The sequence below is a fragment of the Podarcis gaigeae genome, assembly GCF_964106915.1.
Source record: "Podarcis gaigeae genome assembly, chromosome: 17".
Taxonomy (NCBI): Eukaryota; Metazoa; Chordata; class Lepidosauria; order Squamata; family Lacertidae; genus Podarcis; species Podarcis gaigeae.
Window position 1 is genome coordinate 23,684,945 of NC_139694.1, and position 27,087 is coordinate 23,712,031.

Consider the following 27,087-nt stretch of genomic DNA (forward strand, 5'->3'; position numbering starts at 1 on the left):
CAATGTGTTCTGACGACAGCAGTACCTTGTTTTGCGACGGGGATCCCTTCCGGAGCCTCTGATGCTAGATGAAAAGGATGCACGACAAAGCGCCAATCTGCGCACGCACGTGGAGCGGTTTATGCTTCTGTGCATGAGGCAAACCTGGAAGTAACCTGTTCCGGTACTTTCGGGTTTGCCACAGACGTTTGACAAAATAGACGCTTGACGAGGCAGACTCAAAACGAGGTACCACTGTATATGCAATTTTGACTTTAGGCATGATCCTTGGAACGTAAACCCTACGTAAGTTGCAAGTTTGCTGTTTCCAGTCCAAATTTACTTGTGTACATGATTCCACTGACTTTAATTAACACAAAAGTTTTTTAAAACCCTCAGGGTCCCTACCAGCTCTACAATTCTATGACAATAAGTGCAATCTATCTCACCTTTTTTCATATGATAGGTAGACAGAATTCTCCTGATTATACATGTCAATTTCTTTCTGAAGCTTGTTAATTTCTGCGGTGAGTTCATTTATTTTGCTCCTGTAGGAAAAAAAATAGTTCTTATGTTAAGTATAATTTAGTCCTGTTCTAAAGCCACAGCCTTTGGGTCAGAGGTCATCTGCCACATAAATATGGTTTTGGACACCTCTTCAGATTTGTATGTGTCGGTGATTTATTGAATTATGTACCAGTCCTTTGGAACCTGACAGAGGGACAATTTAACTGGCTTCTAAGGACACCTATGGTGGATAAATGTCTAGTTCATCAGTACTGGAAGAAGCCCACTTCCCTAATCCTACAGTGGGCAGAGAACATGACTCAGATGGCTGCATATGAGAAGGTGATCTTCAATAAAAACAAGAAAGATGGGGAATTCCTTGATATCTGGACTCTTTATACAAATGTATTTGCTCAAATGGGTTGGTTTGCTCAAATGGACATTCCCCACCTCCCCGCCTCATCAGTTGTACACAGAGAACACGTCTTGATTAATTATGATTTTCTTTGCATTGTATGACTTTTTGTTTCTTCAATCAAAAACTATTAATAAAAAGGGTGTCTGGTTTAATCTTTATGGCCCAGTGAAGCCTAGTCAACTTATACATTTCTAAAGGCCCACATCATGCTAAAACCCTGGTCAGTATCTAGAGGTTTTTTTGGAAGGTCACTCTGGGAAGAGAGTGAGGGGGCAAGAGGACTACCCCAAAGATGACGCATACAAGTTCTGTGCACTACATATGCTACTTTATCCTTTAGGTGGGCAAATGAGTTGCAAGGCAGCACAACTCCTCAAGGTAGAGTTTGTTTTAGGAGCCTTCAGATACTGAATCCAATTTTAAAAATAGCTATATAGTGATCAGTATAGTTGTTTTCTACCACAGATCTATTTTTTCTAAGGGGGTGTAAGGGAGGAGGTGGGAACCCCAATGCACAAGTGGAAGTCCTTGTGTGGGCTTTTGCTGATGGACTCATTAGCTGAAGCCAACCCTAATATTTTAGAGTTGTGTTTATACTTGACCTGCTATTGACAACTTGCCAATTAAATATTAATCTGTTAAGTAACCTGACCATTCCTTTGGTGAGCACTTCTGAAGGTAGAAAGTTCTACACAAATCACTTTCGCCTCAACTTCAAAAAGTATTTTTAACCCTGCGATGATTCCGAGTCAGATTGTGTGGAGCACAGCTGGGTGACTGGAAGCAGTGAGATTCTCAGTAAAGCAAAGAAAGTCAGTTGGACATGGGTCACAAGTATCTACTCCAGCAAACAGGAAAGAAATGGAAGGAAAGGCTGCATTTGGTACAGACAAACAGTAGGGAAGGCAGTGGGATAAGACAAGCGTGAAACAAAACATAGGCCAGTCCTCTATACCTGTGCTGAGTGCAGGAAAAATGGTCTGGCTCGACTATGAAAGGTGGAAGAGCTACTGCTAAGGAGCCATGAGCTAAGAAACCTCTATCATCCCTGTCAAACACTGCAAGTTAGGCAAGATCAAAGCGACAGCCAATTAATTACTGCCAATAAGGCAGTAGCTCTTGACACAATCATATAAAAACAGCACAAACACTGGTGACAAATAACTTTAACATACCTGAGCACTCCCAGGTAATAGGATTTATCCATAATTTGTCTCTGTGGACCTAACAAATAACAAGTGTCAAATTGTTACCCGACACCACAGTACAATGAGAAACAATTGTATTAATAAAGAATCCAGTGGTTGTTTTCATGCAAGGTGATAAAATCACCATAAAGAGACAGAGGGGAGGCTTAAATAAATAAATAAATCCTCTGTAAATAATGTAATGTACATATTCTCTTAAATAATCCATGATGCAATGTCATATGCTCTGAACAGTATAGGACCTGTCTAGGTTTAAAGCTTCTGGTGCTATTCCGGCTTTCCAAGTTCCACCTGAAATTTCACAGATGCTGGCTCAGTTCTGCCCTTATGTCAGGATGGAGCTTTGATTAAAACAAATTGCTTTGCCTTGTCCTAACTTCCGACACATTTCATGTCTCTATGAGGCCAAAACCACTGTAAAGTGTATTGCTCTGTTTCCTCTTACAATCACAGGCACAAGACTAACATATTCAATGTTTGTATGCCTTCATATCTTAAAATACCTTTCATTCCAGTTTTCATTCCACTCAGCCCTTGCTGCGTCACTGGACGGTCTGCAACCTTAATCTGGGAGGACAAAACCACACCAGTACCTATGGATCCACCACGTGTACCAGGTCTTGATGTTCCTGGAGGGATCTAACACAGAAAACAGAATTGGTAGAAAAAATAATGAATGCAGCCATTCTGAAGTACAGTAAACTAGTCTATCTACTTATCAATAAACATGCTGAGGTCTTGAGATTTAAATGAAACCTAATGACACGGCACACACCTTTTTTGTTACATTTATATTCCACCTTTCCTCCTAGGAGCTCGAGGTGGTGACAGTCCTCCTTCCCATTTTATCCTCACAATAACCCTGTGAGGTAGGTTAGACTGAGAGTGCATGAGTGGCCCAAGGTCAGCCAGTGAAGTTTCATAGCTGACTGAGGATCTGAACCCTGGTCTCAAAGTTCCTAGTTTAACAGCTTCACCACACAGACTCACATATACCTAATAGGACCCCAAAAACTTTTTGTAAAATGAAAGCAGTTTCAGAAAGGTGATTTTGAAACCCTGAAAAGAGATAAAGTGGCTGGTGGTGCAATTTGGAGCAAAGAAGTTGTGGATGGAGAAAGTGTAACCCTTCTGTTCTTCTGCAATTCTGCTCCCACTAACCATAAGGATTCTATCACACGCATGTTAGGCTCCAAGCCATTGTTATAGCAATTAATAACAAGATAAAGCTATCAATAAGCAAGTCAAGCACCCAAACACAGAAGCCCTGCCTACAAGCTTATAAACTAAAAGGAAAGGGAATGGGAGTGTGAGCCACAAAAAGCAGTGGAGATAAATAGGAAAATAAAATGCCCAAAACCTGTGAGAATAGACTGGTTTTTAGCTGCTACTTTTAGATGATAAAATCCTTAGAGCAGACACCCATCCCTTCGTGTTACACAATCCCTTATGTTAAACAATATCAACAAGGTGTATATTATGATGTCCGGAGACACTGTGTAAACAATAACAAAGTAATCTGCACTGGAGAGAAAAGGCTCTAGCTTAGGAATCAGAAAATGAAAATAAACTCTTTAATGAAACTGTATCACTTGTCAAACAGAGTAGGTTTTAAAAAAGATTAATTTTAACTTACTCCTCCTCCAAGTAGAGCTGCGGATGGAGGCCGTAGTGAGGATGAGGGAGGTCTGGCTCCCAGGCCTAGTCCTGCTCTTGAAGACGGGCGGGCTGTAGGAGGCTTGTGATTACTTGCCATTTTTTTCTCTTTTCTTCAAATTTCTCTTTAGAAACAAACATATGTTACATATATTACAGTCCTCTAAATGCGTATTTTGTATTACATTACATACTAGAATCCTCTAAACGTGTACTCTGTATTAAAAGAGAACTTTTAAGTCACGGATAAAAAAAATATTTTAAATAACAAGAATTTTCTTTAGCTTTTTAATTGAAATAATAATGCTATATATGCAGAGTAAATATGACCATTAGAACAGCTATCTTCAACACAGTAACTAGGGAATCAAATGCATGTTTAGAATTAGGTCTTCAGTAGGAGGTAGTACTAAAAATAAAATAAAATGCATATGCACCACCATCATTATTTTGAAGCCAGCCCTGTCCAGTAGCCAGAAGATCAAAATACAATTTATCTGCCTGCAGTCCTTAGGCATGGAATGTAAGCTCATGGTGAACCAACCCTGATAAAACTATGGGTGTTGTGGTCTAGTCAATATTTGGGTGAGAGATTATCTATGAATCATTTCATGATGGAGCAAAGTCTAAAGAACTTTGACGTATATGGTTGAGATTAAGAAAATAAAAGACATGGATCTCGGATAGCTCAGTTGGTAGAGCTTAATAATAATAATAATAATTTTTTATTTATACCCCGCCCTCCCCAGCCAAGGCCGGGCTCAGAGCGGCTTACAAGCAATAATAAAAACAAGATGAATGATTACAACTTAACAATAAAAATAAAATACGGGGCGGGAAAGGTAAGGGACCAACTGCTTGATGCGGCGATGGTGGAAACTCTTAATCTAGCACTGCAAGGGGTTGGACTGGGTGACCCTCGTGACCCCTTCCAACTCTGCAGTTCCGTGATTACATATATGAAATTACAATAAGGGGTGAAACCACGCAACACAGTATCTTAACACAACACTAGCAATTGATGAAAAGATACAAGTCACTGTTTCATGGGTATAGCCAGGATTTTTGTTGGGGGGAGGCTTTTTTGGGGGGGGGGCAGAACCTCAGTTAAGTATTTTTATTGATGAGTGGCAGCTCCCCCCCCCCCCAGCACTATTTCGACAAAAACATGTTGTGGGTATCTGTAATACAGGCATGAAGAGATTGCAAAAGCTCTGTAAACCAAACCTGATGTTGTGTTTTATTTTTTATTAACCCAGAAATGGCCCAACAACATACTAAGGGCAGCTCGGTCCCTTACTCCCCAGAAACCTTAACAAACATTAACCCCCCCCCCACACCTTTAAAAGAAAAACTCCCTGGAGGAGGTCTGAGTCACTGGGCGCTTTTTATTTTTCCACTTTGCGACGACTCGTGTCGCGCAGGAGAGCGTTCACACGTGACGCCCACCACCCTCAGCCTTAAATTCCATGCACCATTTCCCCGCCTCCTTCTGAGTAATGGGGAGGGCGGCTTGGGCCCATCGTGGGAGGAGAAGGGGCTGAGGCATGTCACGTACGGGGCTCGTGAGGGTCGGCACTCCCGCATCCGCGCTCCAGCCTGCGCGGCTCCTCTTACCTGACCCTTCCCCGCGCGCACGCGCAGTGGGCTAACGAGACTCGTTAATTTAACGGTTCCCTCCCATCCACGAACTCCTCTCCGCGCGCGCGACGGCAAGCCGTAACCTAGCAACCGTGCCAGCCAACCCCCGGCGCCGCTCCCTCCGCGCAGTCGCTCTGGCGCCAAGCCGAGCGCGGCTCCTTCCTCTTCCCTCACGCTCCCGTATTCCATCGCGAGATTTACGCGCGGCTTTCGCCTCACAACCTTCCAATTTGGCGCAAGCGCAGAGGAACGAGCCTTGTGCGCGAGCGTGCCAGTCCATATCCCCCCCCCGACGGTGCTTGGAATCATAGAAGTGTTAAGAGTTGGGTACGGTTAGTATGGCAAAATACAGGACATATATATATATATGGTGCTCAAGTAGGGTTGCTATATTTCAAAAAGTAGAATTCCCGACCTCTTTTTTTACACAAAAAATGTTGAAACCTTTTTAAAATTTTTGGTACTAAATCCAAAGAATGGGCTCGAAAAGGTTGGCGGGGGGAAAACTTCGTGACCTACGCCGGGGATCGAACCTGCAACCTTGGCGTCACCCGGAGCGCCACCCTGGCTGGTACCTGAACCTCCCTTTGCATTCTGGGAAATGTAGTCTCTTCTCTCCACCTGCGCATGTTCTCCCCTATAGGGCTCCCGACGCGCCAATTTGCATTGTGGGAAATGTAGTCCTTCCCTTCCACCCCTCCGCGGTGCCTTCTGGGCGTCGCGCCTCTTCCGGCGCTCTGCGGGATGACGGCACTTCCGGCGGAGGGCGGGCGAGAGGAAGCGGAGGAGGCGGGCTCCGGCGCTGCTACTGCTGCTGCTGCTGTGTCAGGGGGCTCGAGTGCTGTTCGCGATGGCCGCCGCGGGGGGCACCTACCGGCTTCGCTGCTCCTTGGTGGGCCACGAGCTGGACGTGCGGGGCCTCAGCTGCTCTCCCTTCCCCGCCGGCTCCTTCGTCTCCGTGTCCCGGGACCGGACGGCGCGGCTGTGGGCGCCCGACAGGTCAGTCTTGGAAGGCGAGGGGGGAAGGAAGGAAGGAGCCTCGAGGGGAGTTTTGCTCTGCCTTTGCCCTCCCTTGGCCGTTTCGATATCCTCTGAAAGGAGGATCTCCCGGTTTCTGGCTCCGTTTGGAGGCATGGCGGGGTGGGAGTGGGTTATCATCGTGGAGTTGGAAGGGACCCCCGGGGGTCATCTAGGCCAACCCCTGCCAGGCAGGAATCTCAATAATAATATTGATAATAATGATGGTGATGATGATTATTATTTATTTATACCCTGCCCATCTGGCTGAGTTTCCCCCGCCAGTCTGGGCAGCTTCCAACAAAAGATTAAAAACACATTAAAGCAGCTTTTCTCAACCTGTGGGTCCCCAGATGTTGTTGGACTACAACTCCCATCACCCCTAGCTAGCAAGGCCAGAACTCTGGGATGATGGAAGTTGTAGTCCAAGAACATCTGGGGACCCACAGGTTGAGAACCTCTGCATTAAAGCATCAGTCATTAAAAACGTCCCTAAACCGGGCTGCCTTCAGATACTAAAACATCCATGACAGATGGCCATCCAGCCTCCAAACCCCCAAGGAAGGAGAGTCCACCACTTCCCGAGGGAGACCGTTCCAAACAGCTCTTGCTATCAGAAAGTTCTTCCTGATGTTTAGTCAGGAATCTCCTTCCTTGCAACTTGAGGGTGCAGGTTTGAGTCCTGCCCTCCAGAGCAGGAGAAAACAAGCTTGCTCCCTCCTCCAAGTGACAGCCCTTGAGATATTTGAAGATGGCTATCCTGTCTCCCATAGCTGTCAACGTTTCCCTTTTTTAAAGGGAAATTCCCTTATTCCAAATAGGATTCCTCGCAAAAAAGGGAAAAGTTGACAGCTGTCTGTCTCCTCTCAGTCTCCTCTTTTCCAGGCTAAGCATACCCAGTTCCTTCAGGCACTCCTCATAAGGCTTGGTTGCCAGACCCTTGATCATCTTGGTTGCCCTCCTCTGCACACACCCTTCTTAAATCGTGGTGCCCATAAATGGATGCAGTATTCCAGGTGTGGCCTAATCAAGGCAGAATAGAGTGGTAATATGACTTCTGTTGATGCAGCCTAGAATAGCATTAGCTTTTTTGCTGCTGCATCACACTGTTGATGGGTGTGATGGGTTGACCATTTGATTTCAGTGGGATTAGGACCGCCTACAGTGAGGGAAAAAAGTATTTGACCCCCTGCTAAATTTGCCCGTTTGCCCTCCGACATCTGGCTGGTTGATAGGAGATCAAATACTTATTTCACTCATTGTAATGCACATCAATCTCTGACTTGTCTTCTGGGTTTCTGGGGGTTTCCCTGTTGTTATTCTGTCTCTCACAGTTACAATAAACCTACCATTAAAATTATGGTCTGGTCATTTCTTCGTCAGAGGCAAACGGGTAAATTTAGCAAGGGGATCAAATACTTTATCCCCTCACTGTAGTTATCCGAGTTGTGAATTGTGCCACATGTTTACAAGTTACTGTTTAGATTAGGAAAGTCACCAGCTTGTGATTTGAAACATCTAAATGGTTTTCTAAAGTGATGGGTTCTTTATTTCTTTATGTGACCTGTAGCGTTAGAAACTCAGATATATAAGCTAGGGGCCAAGTGGCTCCTTAAACCCAGGTTGCAGTTGCCAAAACGGAATGTCTACATGCCATTTTTGGGCAAGACGACTCTAAAGTCTTATTTTTCAAATGATGGACTGACTGCGATTGATTTTTAGTTAAACATCTGGCTAGTTCAGAGGACAACCTTGAGCTAGGTTAAGATCCAGGGAGAGTCCACATATATACAGGCTTATTCCTACCTCTCTTTTTTAATGGTGACCCAGACCATTCATAACATAGGAATATCCTTAACAACTGTGAGCAGGGCAGTGGGGTAAGTGAAGACAAGCAACAGCAATGAGCTATAACGTTAACCGCTCTTGCTCAGAAAAAGCATTTTGGTTCCTGAAATTCATTCTGATTGTGCCGATAAAATAGAATGGGTGGAAATCTACAGGATAATAATAATAATAATAATTTTTATTTATACACTGCCCTCCCCAGCCAAGGCCGGGCTCAAAGCGGCTTACAAGCAATAATAAAAACAAGTTGAATGATTGCAACTTAAAAACAACATTAAAATATTGAAACATTAAAATATTAAAATGTAGCCTCATCACAGGAGGAGAAGGAAAGGAAAAAAGAAAGAGAGGGAGGGAATCAAATTGGCTCCAAGCCAAAGGCCAGGCAGAACAACTCTGTCTTACAGGCCCTGTGGAAAGAAATCAGATCCTGCAGGTCCCTGGTCTCATGAGGCAGAGCGTTCCACCAGGCCGGAGCCAGAGTTGAAAAGCTCTGGTTGAAGCCAATCTAGCTTCCTTAGGGCCCAGGACCACTAGGGTGTTGCTATTTATGGACCTTGAGGCTCTCCGTGGGGCATACCAGGAGAGGCGATCCCGTAGGTACGAGGGTCCTAGGCCGTGAAGGGCTTTAAAGGTCAAGAGCAGCACCTTAAATCTGACCCTGTACTCTACCGGGAGCCAGTGCAGTTTGAAAAGCACCGGGTGAATATGCTCCCATGGCAGACACCCTGTGAGGAGCCTCGCTGCAGCATTCTGCACCCTCTGGAGTTTCTGGGACAGCTTCAAGGGCAGCCCCGCGTAGAGCGAATTACAGTAGTCAAGCCTGGAGATGACCGTCGCATGGATCACTGTGGCCATGGTATGTGGTATTAGTTGGATTTCCAGATGGTGGAGATGTCAGGGGCCGGCCAAGGCATCTTCACTTGGTCGCAAGTGGCCAATACTCAAGTGCTTGCAAGTTACCTGCTGTGCCACAGACTAGTCTCCCTTCAAGCACATATCCATGTTGTCATAGGTTAGTGGCCTAGACGAATGAAGAAAAAAAAAAGGCTCTTCCACATTCCAAGCACTTTCCCTGGTAACTTGAAGGAAATATTTAAGAGTACAGTCAAACCTCGGTTGTCGAACGTACTCCGTTCCGGAAGTCTGTTTGGCTTCTAAAAATGGTAGACAACCGAGGCGCGGCTTCTGATTGGTTGCAGGAGCTTCCTGCACTGAAGTGCAAGCCGTGTCGGACGTTCGGCTTCCGAAAAACCTTCAAAAATCGGAGCATTTACTTTTGGGCTTTAGGTGTCCAGGAGCCGAAACGTCCCAAAATGGAGGTGTTCGGGATCCGAGTGCAGTTGTTGTGAACCCTGAGCTAAAAAAATAAGTTTGTGAAAAACATATTTGAGCTTAGGTCACTTTGAGCGCATTGTTGATTTTCATCTTTAGTGTAGGCTTAATATACAGGTGTTTATCTATGTGTTTATCATGGTGTGCGCATAATGCACATGCATACATGTAATTTATTATCTGTCCTTGTGCCAAGAGTTATTGGGCCACCGTTTGACTGACAAGATCAGGTTCTTCTGGTCATGGAACATTCTAGCGCCGGGGTCTGGATGTGGCAGGAAAAGTATTGTGCACTCAGTAGCAGCAGGATGAAACACATGAACAGCTTGAGAAGTACCTTGGAGTTACAAGTGGGAACATAAGAGAGAGCAAATACAGACTTCAGCAAGCAGCAGTGTTGTGAGGGCTACAATCCCTAAACTTATAAAAAAATACTATAATACAGGACGGCCCTCACTGAATTTAAAACAGCTACTGAAAGAAATTCCCATCACAGACTACAGTACCAATGGCTGTTCATCTGAACAAACCCAGTGCCTTTGCTTACCAAAAAGAGTCAAGGCCTGGTGTGGCTGTCATTAGGGTAAATTATTATAAACCAGGGGTGGCCAGATCCCAAGAGACTGTGATCTACTCACAGAGTTAAAGACTGGCAGTGACCTACCCCCCTTTTTGGGGGGTTCTGGTCAAAGTTGTTGAGCTTAGTTACTTAGGCTAGCACCATTGGTTTTACCAATTTCTACTTCCAAATGCAACCCTCTATGCTGTATGCTGTACCATTCTCCTGCTCTCAGGAACAGCTAATGGATACAAGGAATTGGCAAAAATCAGGTGCAAGCAGCAGTGGCTCTTCTAGGTCAAAGTTACCACTGGATGCAACCCTGAGAATGCACATAATTGCAACACCATTTTAGTATAAAGAATCCTAAGTTGGCCTAAAGTGAAATAAAACAAGGACAACTAATCTTCCAGAGAAGTGATGATTCTCGTCAAAACAAGGTTAGTCTTTTAGACTAAACAAAGACATTCTGAAGAATTCAATCAATTTTATCAAGCTAGATTGCTTGCCATGTTTTAGAGGAGACCTTGAATTGAAGTGGCACTGAGGTTGTGCATAAAAACAAATGTTTTGAAAAAGGAATAACTGCAGTTATTCCCTGACGGAATGTAGTTGTTGGACATGCCAACTGCTGCATGGTCAAGTCCAAATGGCTTATTTGGATGTAATGCTAAAACACTGTTTTGCGTTATGTGAGCGAGTTTCCTGCTCATGATTTCCCTCCCCCTATCTCTGGTACAGCAGGCATGAAGAGCAGACTGGAAGATTTCTCTTGTTCATTGTTATGTGTGAATGTGCTTGACCTTAACTAAAGTTTGTCTGAACAAGCCAGAATTATTAACTATGATTTGAAGTTAGCAGGTTCCAAAGAGCTATAATAAGAAGAATACAGTCATACCTCATGTTGCCTTAGGTTCATGTTGCATATTTTTGGCTTGCAAACCCCAAAGTGTGCAGAGTTTCTCTATCGTGCTCTGTGCTTGCACAGGAGCACCGCTCTAGTTGCAGAGTTTTCGGGGTGTGAATGGCACCCTGGAATGGATCATGTCCGCAACTAGAGGTACCACTGAAATAATAATATAACAACAACAACAATTATTTAATACAGTTAAAAGCTAAAACTACCTCTGTATGAGTTCATACATAACACACCAGTTAGTCGAAATGGAAACAAAAGCTTCCAACCTCTGCCTTCTGGCTGAGGGGAGACATGCATGGGGTGTTGGGAGCGCTTGAATCCCATGCTTGTGTTAATGTGATCAATGATAAATCTACTTGGCTATAGTGGTGCAAATTGGAAGCTCACCCTTTGAAATTTGCACTATGCCTAGAACATACATTGGCATTTAGATACCAGATAGATTTTACCTGGCTTTTTAAATGGGTAGGATTCCCTTACTACAGGAACTTAAAAACTTTGGTTTCTTTTTTGTCTCCAGTCTCAACAGAGGATTTACGGAAGTGCACTGCATGAGTGGCCATTCAAACTTTGTTTCTTGTGTGTGTGTCATCCCTCCAAGCGAGCTTTATCCACGTGGATTAATTGCCACCGGCAGTAATGACAACAACATTTGCATTTTCACTTTGGACAACTCTGCACCATTGTATGTCCTTAAGGGTCATAAAAACACAGGTAAGAATACACAGATTTTTAAATCTTTCAACATACCGCTTTTGGAATCTTAACGACTCAAAGTCGCTTGGTTTTATGTGTTCTAAGAAATAACTTAATTTGTAAGGTTTTATCATGAGCAGACGTTAGCATTATTTTAAGAAACATTATGACTCTTAGAAATATTGCATTATACGGCTTGGGAGTTGGCTTAATGAAGACATAAGAGAGACTGGTGATAGTGTCACCAAGGCAGAAAAATATTTTCCACAATCTGTTAACAGCTGAGAAGACAGAACCTTACTTGTGTAGCTATTTTTCAGTCAAAAGTGCTGCTTCTGTTTTCCAGTTGTTTGTGGTAGCTTTTCATCACCTCATGTATTTCCAAGGATGAAAATTAGGTTAGTGAAATTTGCTATGGCGTATCGTCTGAAAATAGACCAAAATCTGTAGCTTTGCTTTGCTAGCACATCAGAACACCTTTTCTCACTCAGCTATACACAACCCCTGTTTTAGGCACAACTGATATGTGCACAGTGGCACGCATGCGCAAACTGCTGAACTTTGAAGTGACCTGGAAACGTCATAAAAGACGTCACTAAAAGGGAGGAATGGGGTGATCCAGTTTCACACAAGCGCACAGTGTCCTGAAACGCAACGCTCACGCAAATCGGGGAGTAGATTAAATGTGAATTTTGGCGATGTTTATTTAATCTTCTGTTCTAGTTTGCAGCCTCTCATCTGGGAAGTTTGGCACCCTGCTTAGTGGCTCGTGGGATACGACAGCCAAAGTCTGGTTGAATGACAAATGCATGATGACACTACAGGTACAGAAACTCTGCTGGTGACAAGAGTTCATTATCAGCAGATCATGATTATTTGAACTTCAGAAAATGTAGATTGTCTCGGTCAGCATTCATGTTGTTCACCTTTATAGGGCCACACTGCAGCAGTATGGGCTGTGAAGATACTACCTGAACAAGGATTAATGTTGACTGGTTCGGCTGACAAAACTATTAAGCTGTGGAAGGCAGGTCGATGCGAGAGAACTTTTACTGGTAGGTACTTGGCTAAAACAGTTTCTGTGTATACACGCAACTTAGCAATATGCCTCCACACCCCGAGAATTAAAGAGGTCTGAGTTTTATTCTAGGATCTAGGTTTTGAGGGTTCTTTCTTCTTCCCCTCCCCATTTGTATAAATTAGTGTGGTTCTTTATCTTGAAAGCTTAGAGGAATAGAAAATGGCAAGTTCACTAACTTTATGTAATAAAGGCTAGTAAATTGAAAGCAATTAAAATGGTGAGCCTTGCCAGTGGTGGCCCCACAGTCATGGAATTCTTTCACTTATGAAATTAGCCAGGCCTCGTCGCTTGCAATCTTAAAAAGAGTATGGAATACCTCCCCCCACTTTTCTATGTGGCTCTTAGGGATTACTGTACTGTAAATCTGTGGTTACAAAGTGTTGGAGACCTTGTGGTTTTTATTTTATGGCTGATTTTTGCTGTTGGCATAGTAGCTATCTTAATATGGTACATTTGGGGTGTGTGGGTAGAATTTTTAGATATACCTGTCAAGGCATTCCAAAGCATTTATGAACTAACAGTCCCATTAATGGGTTTTCCCTGCCTCTTCACCGTGAAAAGGTCTGGAAATGGGAACTGCTACCTCTCGTTATGTAGATCACTTGGGCCAAGCCATTCACATGATATGAGCCAGGAGCTATTCAGAGTACTTTTGCTGAAAACGAAAATGAAACTTAATGCGTGGCCAAGGAACAGAAACTTAGGCTGGGGTAAAGAAATGAAACTTAGCAGAGCCAGCTGTCAGCACTTAGCTGGAGCAGTTTTTGGAACTGAAAACTTAGCTCAAGTCAGAGTACAAAACTAACACTATGAGCAAGTCTATTTTGGGAGGGAGGGTTCCTTTTGCTCATAAGCAGAAAAGTTGTTAATAGTAATTTTTCTTTGGAGGTGCCATTTGCCAGGCACAGCAGTGACGATGTCCTGAAACAGCAAAGTGACAGAGCCAATGGCTTCTGAGTTTTTGCAAGGAAAGTGCACCCTGAAAAGGAAGGGGAATATAAAGTTTGCCTTTCCATTAACAATGTACCTTTCGTTCCCTTCAGTAGCTCAATACTTGTATTCAAGCTCTGTGTAGATGTAGTCCCACTGACATGTAAACAGATCAGTTAAAAAGTGGATGATTAACCTCTGAAAATATTTGACCGCCCTAACATGTAACAAATTTAGGAAAGGAATCTATTAAAATGCCTTTGGTGAAAGGACAGTCCTGTGCTGTAAGCAGTGTCACTAAAGATTCCTTTTCATGTTCTTATGCTTTGAACAGGGTACAGTGCCTTTGAGTTTTTTGCATAATGTTCATGCTGAACCACTAGTCTAATGTTTCCCAGCAGCCTGTGCTTGGATAGTAGCTGAGCCATCTTGTTATGTGCCAGCCGTAGCTTCCTGTCTTCAAGAGGGAACTCAGGTAGTGTTCATGAGTCTGAGGCTACAATTACACAAATGATACTTATACAATGGGTCTATATTTGAGACGATCTCACTGACCAGGGAGTAGCAAGACCCTGTTCCTGATCACATGGCTTGCTACTAGTAATTTTAAAGTGAGATTTACTTTTCAGTACACCACTGAACATGGTTTTATAAAGCATTTCATGGCTAGAGAATATCATCTTTCAATAAGATGTGGAGAGGCTCTCAGTGAGACTTACGTTTTATCTATCTTTTCTTTCATAAAGGACATGAAGACTGTGTAAGGGGCTTAGCCATTTTAAGCGAGACCGAGTTTCTTTCTTGTGCAAACGATGCCAGCATTCGAAAGTGGCAGGTATCGGGAGAGTGTCTTGAGGTTTACTATGGCCACACCAATTATATATACTGCATATCGGTCTTCCCGCAAAGTAAAGGTAAGAAACTGTCCTCAAGACATACTTTTTTTAAAATAAAAAAAGACGCTATAAAAAGGATTGTGCCTTCTAATTAAAAGTAGATTTAGAACTGAGTAAGTTATAATTCTTTGACTGGCACTAGAGTAATGGTTTTCAAACTCCCTTCCATAGAAGATTCCACATTAATTTATCTGCCACAGTACCCCTGTTTTGGCTTGCAATCTAGGGTTTTGGCTTTCAATCGAGGGTTCACTCAGTATATGTGCAGAGCTGACCAGGCTTGCTTAGTTCTTGTAAAACCTGGCAGCTAAGGAAACCTAGGATTCCAAGGAATCCCCAGATTTCCCTAAACGTACTTTGAAAATTCCTGCAATGGACGGCTGAAGAGGATGTCAATGGATGCCAGTGCTATGCACAAACACAAATAACATATTTCTTCAGCTTTTTTGCAACCTGATAAACTATAATGATAACACTCTGTTTTAGCTAAGCATGGAGTGGTTTGATTGGCAAGTGGCTTTGACTCCTTGTTTTTTCCTACCGCTATTTCAAACTGATGGATTTGATCCAAAGGTGCTCTTAAGATGAGAGGGGTATTTTTGAGACACAGGTGCTGCTGCTAGGGGAAGGGTAACTTTCCATTTGCGTCTTTCTCAATTTAATGAATGGCACGTTGCATTATTTTAGATTTTGTTACTACTAGCGAAGACCGATCGCTCAGGATCTGGAGAAAGGGGGAATGCACACAGACAATCAGACTTCCAGCTCAATCTATCTGGTGTTGTTGTGTGTTGGACAACGGGGACCTTGTCGTTGGAGCAAGGTATTCAGATTTCGGCTTCCTATCATCTGTTCATCAAGATAAATAGGCACAATGCTGAAGGCAGGCCGAGTAGATATTTTTGTGCCCCGAGAAGGAACGATTTGGCCTCATGGTCACACATTTCCTTGCTCTTCTCTGGAGCGGAGCCAGAGAGGAAATGGAAGATTCTGCTTCCATTTTTAGATTGACCACAGTTCAGTGTGTCTGAACTATAAACTGTGGCTAAACTCTGTGATTAATTGATACCAGCCAGTTTCCTATGCTATGGTTTGAAGCTGACTTCTTTCAGTAGAGTTAACATTGAACCCAGTTTGTGAGGGTTCGGTTATCATTACGTTAGCATGAAAAACGAGAGGAAAAGCTTCTGAACTCCTCCTAGAGGAGTGCAGTAGAGGCGTAAGGAGTGGAACGTGTGAACCCGATACATATTCTTGTTATGCTAAACTATGATACAGCATTGCTTCCAAAGGAGATAATTGAACAAAACAGAGTTTTAAAGACACATGTGTAGTTCCATCATACATTTTGAGAACTGGCAGAAGTTTGACCATAGTTCACCAATGGATCCCTGGCCAATTACTGGTAGACAGTTGTTGTTAAATCTTTATTGTGGTTTTTTTTTTTGTAACGTATGCAAACAAAACAAACAGGAATATTGTGCACCAACCCAAAGAAAGCACATACTCAAAAACTACCCACAAAGTAGAAAAACATAGATAGCTTGCTTTCCTTCTCCAGCACCACCCAGTTGTTTCTACCACTTCCAGGTGTTGTAACAAGCAGCTCTGACTCAGGATCCTGCCCTCGTTTCCATTTTTGGGATAGGTTGGCGCATGACAAATTGTGTTGTCAAGGAGGGTGGATAGCTATTGAACGTCAGCTCAGAGCTGAACCTTGCATATTGGAAGGCAGAATGATCACCAAGACCATGGGTAGGCAAACTAAGGCCCAGGGGCCGGATCCGGCCCAATCACCTTCTAAATCTGGTCCACGGACAGTCCGGGAATCAACGTGTTTTTACATGAGTAGAATGTGTCCTCTTATTTAAAATGCATCTCTGGGTTATTTGTGGGGCACAGGAATTTGTTCATTCCCCCCCCCCCAAAAAAAAAATATAGTCCGGCCCCCCACAAGGTCTGAGGGACAGTGGACCGGCCCCCTGCTGAAAAAGGTTTGCTGACCCCTGACCAAGACTATATACTCAGTATCAGTTAACACAGATCATTTGTGCCTTAACCTTGAGTACAGTTTGGCCGTGCATTCTTGTTTTGTACCTGATCAGTGACTGAAATGAACACTAGGGTTAAAAAAAATGTAGACCACACAAGTTTGCAGTAGGTCCTCAACTTGATGCATTTCACTGGATTATTCTAAAATTAATTACCTTGCTTCCTGGAGAAGATCGGTTTGAAGATGAGGCATCAATCTTATGATATAAAACCTGGTCAGCAATCTGGATTTCTTTCTTAGAGAGAGGTGGGGACGGGGACAGCAGTAAGAAAGGAAATCGGATGTGCAGGGGCAGGGCAACGCTTTCCTAGATAATGAAATTATTATTTTTCCTCTTTCAGTGATGGCATTATCAGAGTGTTCACTGAGTCTCTGGAGCGCACAGCAAATCTGGAGGAGATCCAGGCTTTTGAAAACGAACTTTCTCAAGCAAAAATTGATCCTCAAACTGCTGATTTAGGGGACATCAGTGTTGATGAGCTTCCTGGGAGAGAGCATTTGGATGAACCAGGTATAATTTTAAATTTATCCGGCAAACACGCATCCCTCCTCATCTATTCTGTCCTGGTAAATAAAAGGTTTAGGGCAGGAGTGACTAACCCACAGGTTATATCTGCCCCCTCCCCAGGTTTTCTTGTGATGCCAAGACTCTACAAACTGTCTATCTTTTTCAGTTAAGTTTTTTTCTTAACTGACAGCTCCCTCAGGCTATAATATTATTATTATACTCTGCTCCCAAAAACTTTTTAGTTTTTTTGTGGTCTCCAAGGCCTCCCAGGTGTGTCATCTTTCTATATTTTTTGTAAAACCAACCAACCAACCAACCAACCAACCAACCCTGTCTTACCCATTGTTCCACTTTTGGATAGCATCTTCAGAAATGTAGTTCTTGGCATGTTCACTTGTACACTTTAGCCCCAGAGGGCTGGGGGTTGTTATGGTCCTCTGCTCCCTAAATGGATTTCCACCCTTTTGTTTAGGGATTACAGTCATACATTGGAAGTCAAACAGCTTAGTTCCCCGAAAGTTTTGGCTCCAGAACGTCGTAAACCATTCCGTTTGTGAACTACTTTTGGAAGCCGAACGTCTGACGGGGCTTCCGCTGCTTCTGATTGGCTGCAGAGGCTTCCGCGCACGCCTCCTCTGCGCCGGAAATTGCGTTTTCGCATGTGTGCCCAGTCCACCGTGGCATCTGCGGGACTGTGAACCTGCCCAAGGCCCAAAAACTTTGCTGACCCCTGAACTAAAACCATTTTCTCCAGGCACGCAGCTGATTTTCTCCTCTCTGTGTTTTAAGGTACAAGAGATGGACAAACGAGACTTATTAAAAGTAATGGGAAAGTTGAAGCTTATCAGTGGAGCGCTGGCGAAGGGAGGTGGATGAAGATCGGGGATGTTGTCGGTTCATCAGGAGCCACACAGCAGACATCTGGAAAGGTTTTATTTGAAGGAAGGGTAAGTAATTTTTCACCCTTAACGTTTAGTAATTAAACCCTGGCAGCCCAACCCATTGTTGGGCTGTGTGCACTGGAATGGTATATATAAGAATAAATCACTCTCGCCGTTTCCCTTTCCTTAAAAAAGGAATACGACTATGTTTTTACTATTGATGTGAATGAAGGCGGGCCATCTCACAAGCTGCCCTACAACATCAGTGATGATCCCTGGTTGACGGCATACAACTTCTTGCAGAAGAATGATCTAAATCCAATGTTCCTGGACCAGGTGGCCAAATTCATAATAGATAACACCAAAGGGCAAACGCTGGGACCCACGAATGCGGAATTTTCAGATCCTTTCACAGGTAACGAAGAGCTCCAAGCTCCCCTAAATTTGCTACCTCTCTCCTTGTTAAATATGTGGCTGAATAGCGTGCCAGAGTTCTTTTGCCCCTGGCCATACTGCGGAACACTGATTATGTATTTTGTGTCTTTATATTGTAATTTTATCTTGTGAATCGCACTGAGACCTGTGGGCGGCATATAAAAACATAAGAAATGATAATAATAATAATTTTCCTTTCTGTTTGCAGCGGATGAAGTAGCGTGTTCTTAAAAGTATGGGCACTTCATTAAGGAGCAAAGTTAATGAGGTGCTTCCCCTCCATGTTTTAATAATAATAGTGCATTGGATCACATTCTTTTCTTCGGTTTATCTTTTCATAGGCGGTGGCCGCTACGTTCCAGGTTCTTCCTCGGAGTCCAGGGAAGGGCTCCCAGCTGCAGATCCGTTTACAGGTACTGTGTCAATGATGGCAGAGTTGTTTTTTTCTCCCTTCTGGGAGAATAAATGAAAAGTTTTGGGTTTACAGTTGGCGTGGGGAAATGGAGCTGATTGGAATTCCGGATGGACGAGGCATGGAGCAAAGCTGTGATGTTGGCTCAGAATTGTTTTATTCCTTTTTTAAAAATGTGGCTTAGAATCAGAATTGTAGAGTTGGAAGGGTAATCTATTCTTCACCCAGGGGAGCCCTAGAATTTTCAGCCCGTGTTATACAGAAAAAGCACCACATTTCTAGAAGCAAAGGCGCGACATTTAAATGCAACTTTGGACCAGAAACTTGTCGTAGCTTGGTTGGGGTTTTTAAAAAAACATTTTTTTTTACAGGTGTGTCTTGAAAGAATGATCATTTGGTACTGATTGATTCAGATGAGTATGGGTGTTGTAGAGCAGTTTAACAAAACTTTGCATCTTGGGGGGGAGATGATCGCACTTGGCAAGGCGTTTCCTTAGCAAGTAAATTGAGGGCTTTGGTTTTGATGGCGACCATACACCTGGGCGCTAAGGCAACTGTGGCGGATGAGTCATGGCATCCTCCAGGAGCCAGCTGCTTGAGTTTGAGGTTCAGAATAGAAGTTGAGACACGAATTGCACTTTCACGTAATGATTGCCAAAGGGTTATGATCATGATTCCTGCGAGACTCAATCCTGGGCTCTCTCAACACAGGAAACTTTAGGCTTCAATCCCGTGCGCTTTCTTTAGGAAAACAATGTATACACACATTGGAAATAATAGAAGTAAACACCATGTAGAACCCATTGGTGCTGAGCAAAGATGTTGGGATCCAAATATGGGAGCTACAAAAATGGAGTGTGGGCTTGCTGTTGCTGTTTTAGTATTATTATTTAAACCCAAACACTTCATACTGTGAACGTTTAAGCAATGTGAATGCAATTTTGTTCCTGTTTTTCTCTAGGAACAGGTCGCTACGTCCCAGGTTCAGCATCTGAACCTGCAGCTCCTGCAAGCGGAGCTGATCCATTTACAGGTCAGTAAATCATTCGTCTCACAGTTTTGAAAACTTATGCCAAAGCTCCGTGCTGGTCACTTACATCTGCCCTCCTCCTCTCCCAAAATAACAAAATCCCCACTCCCCGCCATCTTGTTCCCACTTCACTCCAGCTAAGCTTTGTGCTGCTTCTAACTAGAGAAACCAAGCACTCTGTTATAATAGCTGACCACATTTACTCTCCACTTACTCATGCTTGTGGATAAGTTGGTTGCCGTTCAGACGGCAGAAGTGCAGATAAAGGGAAAGTTGGGGTGGACGTAAGGTGAGGTGGGGCAAGGAAAGGAGAGATGGGGTGAGCAGCCCAGAGGTGTGTGTGTTTGGGGCAGCGGTGAGTGAAGCTTCCATTGTTTGGGATAAAACAGGAGAGGCCAAATGGAGAAGAAGGAAAATCATGGATACCACCCTAAGCTCCTTGGAGGAAGGGTGAGATAAAAGTATAGCAAGTAAATTGAGACTCCAGGGAAATTTTTCTATCAAATCTGTTTTAAGCTGTTAATTTTATTCATGCACACGTTCTCTTGGTTTACTGAACCCGAGAGAGCTTTCAAAAATCTCACAGGTGACCAATGCTAAAAGCTTCCCTCCTTGAAACTTATCAGTTGTATCGCTAAGACTCCCAGAGTTTTTCGCCTGCCTGCCTTTTGCCTTGAAAAGCTCCTTTCCTTCCTGTTCGCCATGAAGCAGCAACAATCTTAGAAGAGAAGCTATTCAAAAAGGCAAGAAAGCCTAGATAAAAGCAACTTTCTTTCCTCCCCGAACCACATATGACAACAAATGCAAATGAACTGTGAAAAAAGCTTGTGTGAATTGAAAGTAGAGACACACTATGCGTCCTTGCTTTTATTTGTCTGTTACACAAGAAAATCTTTAATAATTTTTATTTTTATTTTTTTGCAAAAGATTCTCCATCCCTGTTCTCAGAAGGGTGTGAAATGTGGCTACTGGCTTTTGTAACAGCGCACGGATAAACACAAATGGAGTTAATAAAATTAATTATACTGGGCTCCCTTTGAACTAAATTTTGGAGGCCACATAAGTCTCTGAAATGTGTTAGCTAATTAAAAAGCTGAAATGCTCAGGATATGAAGTGCTGTTTATGTAACCATTTTTTTCTGTAGGAGTTAATTCGTTAGATTTTATCCCACGCTTTCTCCCAGGAGTGCAGAGAGGTGTTTGAGGTAGCCTTAGATTAAATTACTTGGTCAAGGCCACACAGTGAACAAAGCGTTATTTTTATAAAAAACATGTAGACCTGGAATAATTTAAATTACGGTTTAGCAATCTTTTAAACAGCTACATAATGTGTGACAATTAAGCTAATGTTTTTCCCCTGCTATAGGATGCAAAGCTATACTGTTAAGTTTCTAACAATTTATTTCATCCTTCTAGGGACGGGTGCCTACAAATTAACTATACCTAAAAATGAAAATATTTATTTTCCAAAGAAGGAAGCTGTTGCTTTTGATCAGGCCAACCCTACACAAATAATGGGTGAGTGCCTTTATACGGTTTGTTAAATGATGATTGGGGTGAGCGATTATCCTTCAAACACATCAGTCCCGTAAAACGTTTTATTTTACTCCCCTGAAACTATTTTCAGCCTAGTTTTACGTCTGAGAAATAAAACATAAGAAGGTTGGATTACACAAAAGATTTGTGTTTTTAATATAATAAAACAGCCACTTGCTTCTTGTGAATTAGAAATATTGCAGGTCAGGCTCTTTCCAGTATTGCTTATCTCCCCCTGTTGAGAAGAAGTGAATATTTTGATATGCCGTAAGGACTGGAGCAATTGCTAAATATCTCGAATGTACTTGCCGTTTTGCCCCTGTGGTATTCAGTTGACCGCAGTCCTCCCTGGATAGCTGGGAGCATTAAAAGCACTGCCTACTTTCCCCTTTCTATGCAGCTGGAATAGATGACAAGGGGTGCAAGCAATGAGCAGCAACATAATCAGTGGATCTGCTTTTGTGGCAAATGGACTTTTGTGCAAAGCTGTACAGTACAAACCTTTTTATGTTCTTAAGGCATTAAAAAGGAAGGTTAGTTTCAAGCTTATTGATTTGTATTACGTGATGAATGTCTTGCAAGGATATTGGAATAGACTTCTGAAATCATCTGAGAAGCTAGTGCATGGGTAGGCAAACTAAGGCCCGGGGGTCGGATCCGGCCCAATCGCCGTCTAAATCCTGCCCACGGCGGTCTGGGAATCAGCGTGTTGTTACATGAGTAGAATGTGTGCTTTTATTTAAACAGCATCTCTGGGTTATTTGTGGGGCATAGGAATTCGTTCATCCCCCCCCCCCAAATATATTCCAGACCCCCACAAGGTCTGAAGGACAGTGGACTGGCCCCCTGCTGAAAAAGCTTGCTGACCCCTGTGCTAGTGTAACCCAAGCCTGCTGCTGACACCACACTCATGCTGCAATCTGCCATGGGTTCTGCAGGCGCTCTTCTCCACTGTGTGCTTCAGATAACGTGAGGGGTGCAATTTTACATGTCGTCCTCAATTTGTGCCATTCAGGGGCATAGTGGGGGGCGGCAGGGGAGCCTCAGGCACACAATTTTAAGGGGGTGCGAGCCGGGCGCTCCCATGCAGGGATCCCCATTCCACCTCCCTGCTGCCGGGGGCCTGTAGGCCCCAGAGTCCAGCCTGGCCTGGTCTTGCTGCCCACAACCCCTGCCCTCTCGCTGAATGGCTGCCTGTCCAGCGTGGGGGGGGGAATGTTTTCCGCCAAGGGCAGTTTCATCTTGCTGGGCTCCCCCTTGTGTGGACAGGTAGGCGGTGCACTTCAGCTCCACTGGCGCGGTAAGTTTTGTTCACCCTCCGCACCCCACCCGGCACGTGGGGCACCCAGATGCCAGCCGGCGCCACAATGCTGCACTGCCTATCAACTTATACAACTGCCCCACACACTGCATGTTCTTTCAGGCATGTAGTGAAAGGGTACTTTACCTGTTCCTCTGCCATGTAAGTTGGGTCATTGTTCTGGAACCCCAAAACTGGAACCTAGTTTAATGTTGTTGTTTTTTAAGGCAAGCAGTACTGTCTTCGGCACCGGTTACCTAGTGAGCCTATCACCTTTCATGATTTTCAGAGTTCGTAAGACTTTCAAAATTAAGGGCAGGCTGGGAGTCCTCATAGGAAACATACATAGGGCAGAGACTTAAAAGTCTCAAGAATGAGGTACACAAGAAGCAGCTTTATACCAAGTCAGGCTGACTGTCTATGCCAGCAATATCTGCTCTGCTGAGCAGCAGCTCTCCTGGGTGTCTTGTGCAAATATCATCATCCTGGAGGGTCTGAAAATGAGAACTTCGGCACGCTGCTCACATGCTCTCTCTTTCCCTCTCCCATTGGGCTATAACAGTGGTACCTCAGGTTACATACGCTTGAGGTTACATATGCTTCAGGTTACAGACTCTGCTAACCCAGAAATAGTGCTTCAGGTTAAGAACTTTGCTTCGGGATGAGAACAGAAATTGTGGTCTGGCAGTGTGGCGGCAGCAGGAGGCCCCATTAACTAAAGTGGTGCTTCAGGTTAAGAACAGTTTCAGGTTAAGTATGGACCTCCAGAACGAATTAAGTACTTAACCCAAGGTACTACTGTAGTTTCGTTTTCAGAAGCTCAAAGCAATTACAAATGCTTTTGAATTTATTGTAAACACCTGGTTCTCATCTTCAAACACCAAACTTCGATAGGTTTACTTGGGAGTACACTGAATTTAGTGGTGCTTTCTTCCTGGTAAGTACACCTTGGGACTGCAGCCTCTGTCTCATGATTTGAGGTTTAAATCTTAAATTGTTTTGGACTACAGATCATATGTTTCATACATTCCCTTTCATTCTACAACTTTTTCCAAACTCTCACTTAAACATCTTAACATTTGTGTGGTGAAAGGAACATAAGACAATTGTGAAGCAATGCCATGGAAATATCTCCTGTACAAATCCTAGAGAGCACACTGTTTATGCATAACGCAAATCAGGTTTTGGAGCACATTTGAGATGAAGCAAAATTGTTTTATCAATGGGGATTTGCCCGCCCGGCAGCTAGGTTGACATGAAATATGCCGACAGGGAGCATTAGAATTGAACTGGATCAAGAATTCCATTTTCGTATTCATAACGTGAAGAGGTTCAAATAGAGCATTTCAAACTATCTCCCATTTGTCTCCCAGGCAAACTGAAAGAACTTAACAGAAGTGCCCCTGCTGAACAGAAGTTAACTGAAGATGATTTAGATCTTCTGGAGAAGATGCTCTCTATAACCTGCAACACCTCCTCTGAAGCTCCCACAGCCCAGCAACTGCAAACTTTGTGGAAGGCAATTAACTGGCCAAATGGTATGGAATTGTTGTTGGGGACATCTAGTAGGTTCAGCAAATTAGATGGGTGGGTAGCAATTAGAAAAGTTGGATAGTTGTTTATTTCCTTGACATCTGATGGGAGGGTGTTCCACAGGGTGGGCGCCACCACCGAGAAGGCCCTCTGCCTGGTTCTCTGTAACATTACTTGTCGCATTGAGGAAACCACTAGAAGGTCCTCGGAGCCGGACCTCAGTGTCCGGACGTTTCCACCCTAGGTCACCCCCTGCCCAGTCCCTTAGACCCCCCTAAGGGGGGGGTCAAGTATCGACCCCTTTAAGAAACCCTGGGCTACACGAACCTTTCCCATAGGGGTTATTACAATAGACCTGCTGAAAGCTCTGCAACATTTCAAAGTGTAACGAGGTCGCTTGTTTTCCCTGTGTTCCTAGACATTGTCTTTCCAGCGCTCGATATCCTTCGGTTATCCATCAGGCATCCCAGCGTGAACGAAAGCTTCTGCAGCGAGAAGGATGGCCTACACTTCAGCAGCCACCTGATCCAATTCCTGAACCCTGGAGGAAAGCAAGCCAACCAGATGCTGGCCCTTAGAATTTTGTGCAACTGTTTTATCCACCCAGTTGGCCAGAAGCTCATGATGTCACAGGGGGACTTGATAATGTCACAGGCAATAGAGCTGAAAATAAGCAGCAATAAGAACATTCACATTGCATTAGCCACCCTGGCTCTGAACTACGCTGTCTGTTTACATAAAATTAATAACATTGAGGGGAAAGCTCAGTGCTTATCAGTGATCAGCACAGTCATGGAAATTGTGCAAGACCTCGAAGCTATCTTTAGACTACTTGTGGCTCTTGGGACATTGATCAGTGGTGATTCAGATGCTGTACAGTTAGCTAAGTCTCTCGGGGTTGATTCTCAAATTAAGAAATATTCCTCTGTATCAGAACCGGCTAAGGTAAACGAATGCTGTAGGTTGGTGCTTAACTTGCTCTAACCGTTTCGTTTTTTAAAAAAGCACTTGAAAGTCTATGGCTATGCTGAAGATAAACTTTTTCATATTTTACAACAATGGAGAGAAGAAATACTGTGGGTTAACTATCTGGACATTAAGTGAAAAAAACCTAAATAAAATCTTTTTTTGCACTGATACGGAATTTGTTATCCTTCAAAGCTGCAATGCATGAGAGTCAGTCTGCAGTAGCTTTTGAGTGTTTGGAATTAAATGTCAACAGAAATCAACAAAGCAGTCTTGATTGACCGAGACAGTTTTAAGAACGAGCTATCTTAGCTTTGTTTTTCATGTCATATTTTAAAAGAAAGCACATCAGTGTACAATCACTGCATTTTAAGTTATAGTACCTACACTCATTGTTCCAGTTTTTAGATTGTGAGGCACCGCTGCCTAACATGGTCCTGATTACTTGTGGAACAGAATAATGCAAAAGTTTTTAATTTTCAGTTTTTGTTTCTTTTAAAACCACTTTATCTGATAATATCTAGTATGCCAGGAAACATGTACTTTGATTTTTCGTGTGTGTGGTGCAGGCTTTTTGTTTTTTTGACCCTCTGTAAAATGTTCCTTTGGAATATATATATATATATATATATATATGCTTTCGTAGATTTTCACGGGTACAGGAATGCAGGTTTTGGTGTCCTCGGGTGTCTTCCCGTGTAAAAGTTGGGGTGTCTAGGCGACGTTTCGACGAGGTCTCACTCGTCATCTTCAGGCTGGTGCTTTCGGCTTCTTGTTACTGGAACAGAGCGGGATCTCAATGTTTGAGTTCCTATAAATACTGTAGAGGGGGTGTGGTGTCTAGCCTCCAATGTTCTGGGCAGAGAGGAAGTTCCCAGGCTAGTGTGCCTTTTCTTCTTTTGTTCCTTAATTACTTGAGAGATACCTTGAGTGATTTCTTGAGTGATATCCTGAGTACCACTTAGGTGGGTCATTAGGTGTGGATTAGTTGCTAAAGTCTTTGTGTCTTGACCTCTTGAACTTTGTGAAGAGTTTTCCTGAGAAGATGGCTGTATTGCACTTAGTTGTGCTTTGGCTTGGCTTCGTGTATAGGGGCGAGCTAAGACTTTAGCAACTAATCCACACCTAATGACCCACCTAAGTGGTACTCAGGATATCACTCAAGAAATCACTCAAGGTATCTCTCAAGTAATTAAGGAACAAAAGAAGAAAAGGCACACTAGCCTGGGAACTTCCTCTCTGCCCAGAACATTGGAGGCTAGACACCACACCCCCTCTACAGTATTTATAGGAACTCAAACATTGAGATCCCGCTCTGTTCCAGTAACAAGAAGCCGAAAGCACCAGCCTGAAGATGACGAGTGAGACCTCGTCGAAACGTCGCCTAGACACCCCAACTTTTACACGGGAAGACACCCGAGGACACCAAAACCTGCATTCCTGTACCCGTGAAAATCTACGAAAGCAAATATCTTACCTCTACGGGGAGGAAACCTTCCAGCTGACAAGAACCTACGAGAAACTAGAAGTCCGAAGAGCCACCATCTTATGTGATCTCTTGTTCCTACGCAACTGCCGAGACAACAAATTAATTCCCACATGCTTCCAACTTAAATTCCATCCTAAAACCCCAGCCACCGAAAGGATCCTGAAACGAACTGAACTATCCCTAATCAGAAACGAACTACACAAGAAAAGATACCTACTAGACCAAACCAACAAAGATCTACTCACTCTTCACCT

General features: G+C 43.5%; 2 protein-coding genes across 5 annotated transcripts in view; one reads left to right on the forward strand and one right to left on the reverse strand.

Moving 5' to 3' along the window:
- Positions 1 to 5,596, reverse strand: part of IFT74 (intraflagellar transport 74) — a 42,309-nt gene extending 36,713 nt beyond the window's left edge. The window contains exons 1-5 of one of the 4 annotated variants that reach the window (XM_083719105.1): positions 5,386 to 5,596; positions 3,749 to 3,893; positions 2,616 to 2,751; positions 2,080 to 2,128; positions 429 to 527 (exon numbers count right to left, since the gene is read on the reverse strand). In XM_083719105.1, the coding sequence (XP_083575231.1) occupies positions 429 to 527; positions 2,080 to 2,128; positions 2,616 to 2,751; positions 3,749 to 3,868 (404 nt within the window). In that variant the 5' untranslated portion in view covers positions 3,869 to 3,893; positions 5,386 to 5,596. Of the gene's footprint in view, positions 1 to 428; positions 528 to 2,079; positions 2,129 to 2,615; positions 2,752 to 3,748; positions 4,470 to 4,619 lie in introns of all 4 variants that reach the window. The other 3 variants (XM_083719106.1, XM_083719108.1, XM_083719107.1) reach the window with 3 other exon arrangements.
- A 540-nt stretch (positions 5,597 to 6,136) lies between these two features.
- On the forward strand, positions 6,137 to 25,517 carry PLAA (phospholipase A2 activating protein). Its single transcript, XM_083718816.1, has 14 exons — positions 6,137 to 6,408; positions 11,608 to 11,801; positions 12,507 to 12,607; positions 12,718 to 12,838; positions 14,541 to 14,708; positions 15,378 to 15,513; positions 17,085 to 17,254; positions 18,041 to 18,198; positions 18,328 to 18,547; positions 18,909 to 18,980; positions 19,941 to 20,012; positions 21,426 to 21,527; positions 24,219 to 24,383; positions 24,797 to 25,517. Exons 1-14 carry the CDS (start codon positions 6,260 to 6,262, stop codon positions 25,360 to 25,362), a joined length of 2,394 nt encoding a protein of 797 aa, XP_083574942.1. The 5' UTR covers positions 6,137 to 6,259; the 3' UTR covers positions 25,363 to 25,517.
- The last annotated feature ends 1,570 nt before the right edge of the window (positions 25,518 to 27,087 follow it).

Excerpts from the sequence above, each read along its gene's own strand:
- PLAA (XM_083718816.1), top strand. The coding sequence starts at position 6,260 with ATGGCCGCCGCGGGGGGCACCTACCGGCTTCGCTGCTCCTTGGTGGGC. Across the intron at positions 6,409-11,607 it reads CGGCTGTGGGCGCCCGACAG|TCTCAACAGAGGATTTACGG; the intron begins GTCAGTCTTGGA and ends TTTTGTCTCCAG. Across the intron at positions 11,802-12,506 it reads TAAGGGTCATAAAAACACAG|TTTGCAGCCTCTCATCTGGG; the intron begins GTAAGAATACAC and ends CTTCTGTTCTAG.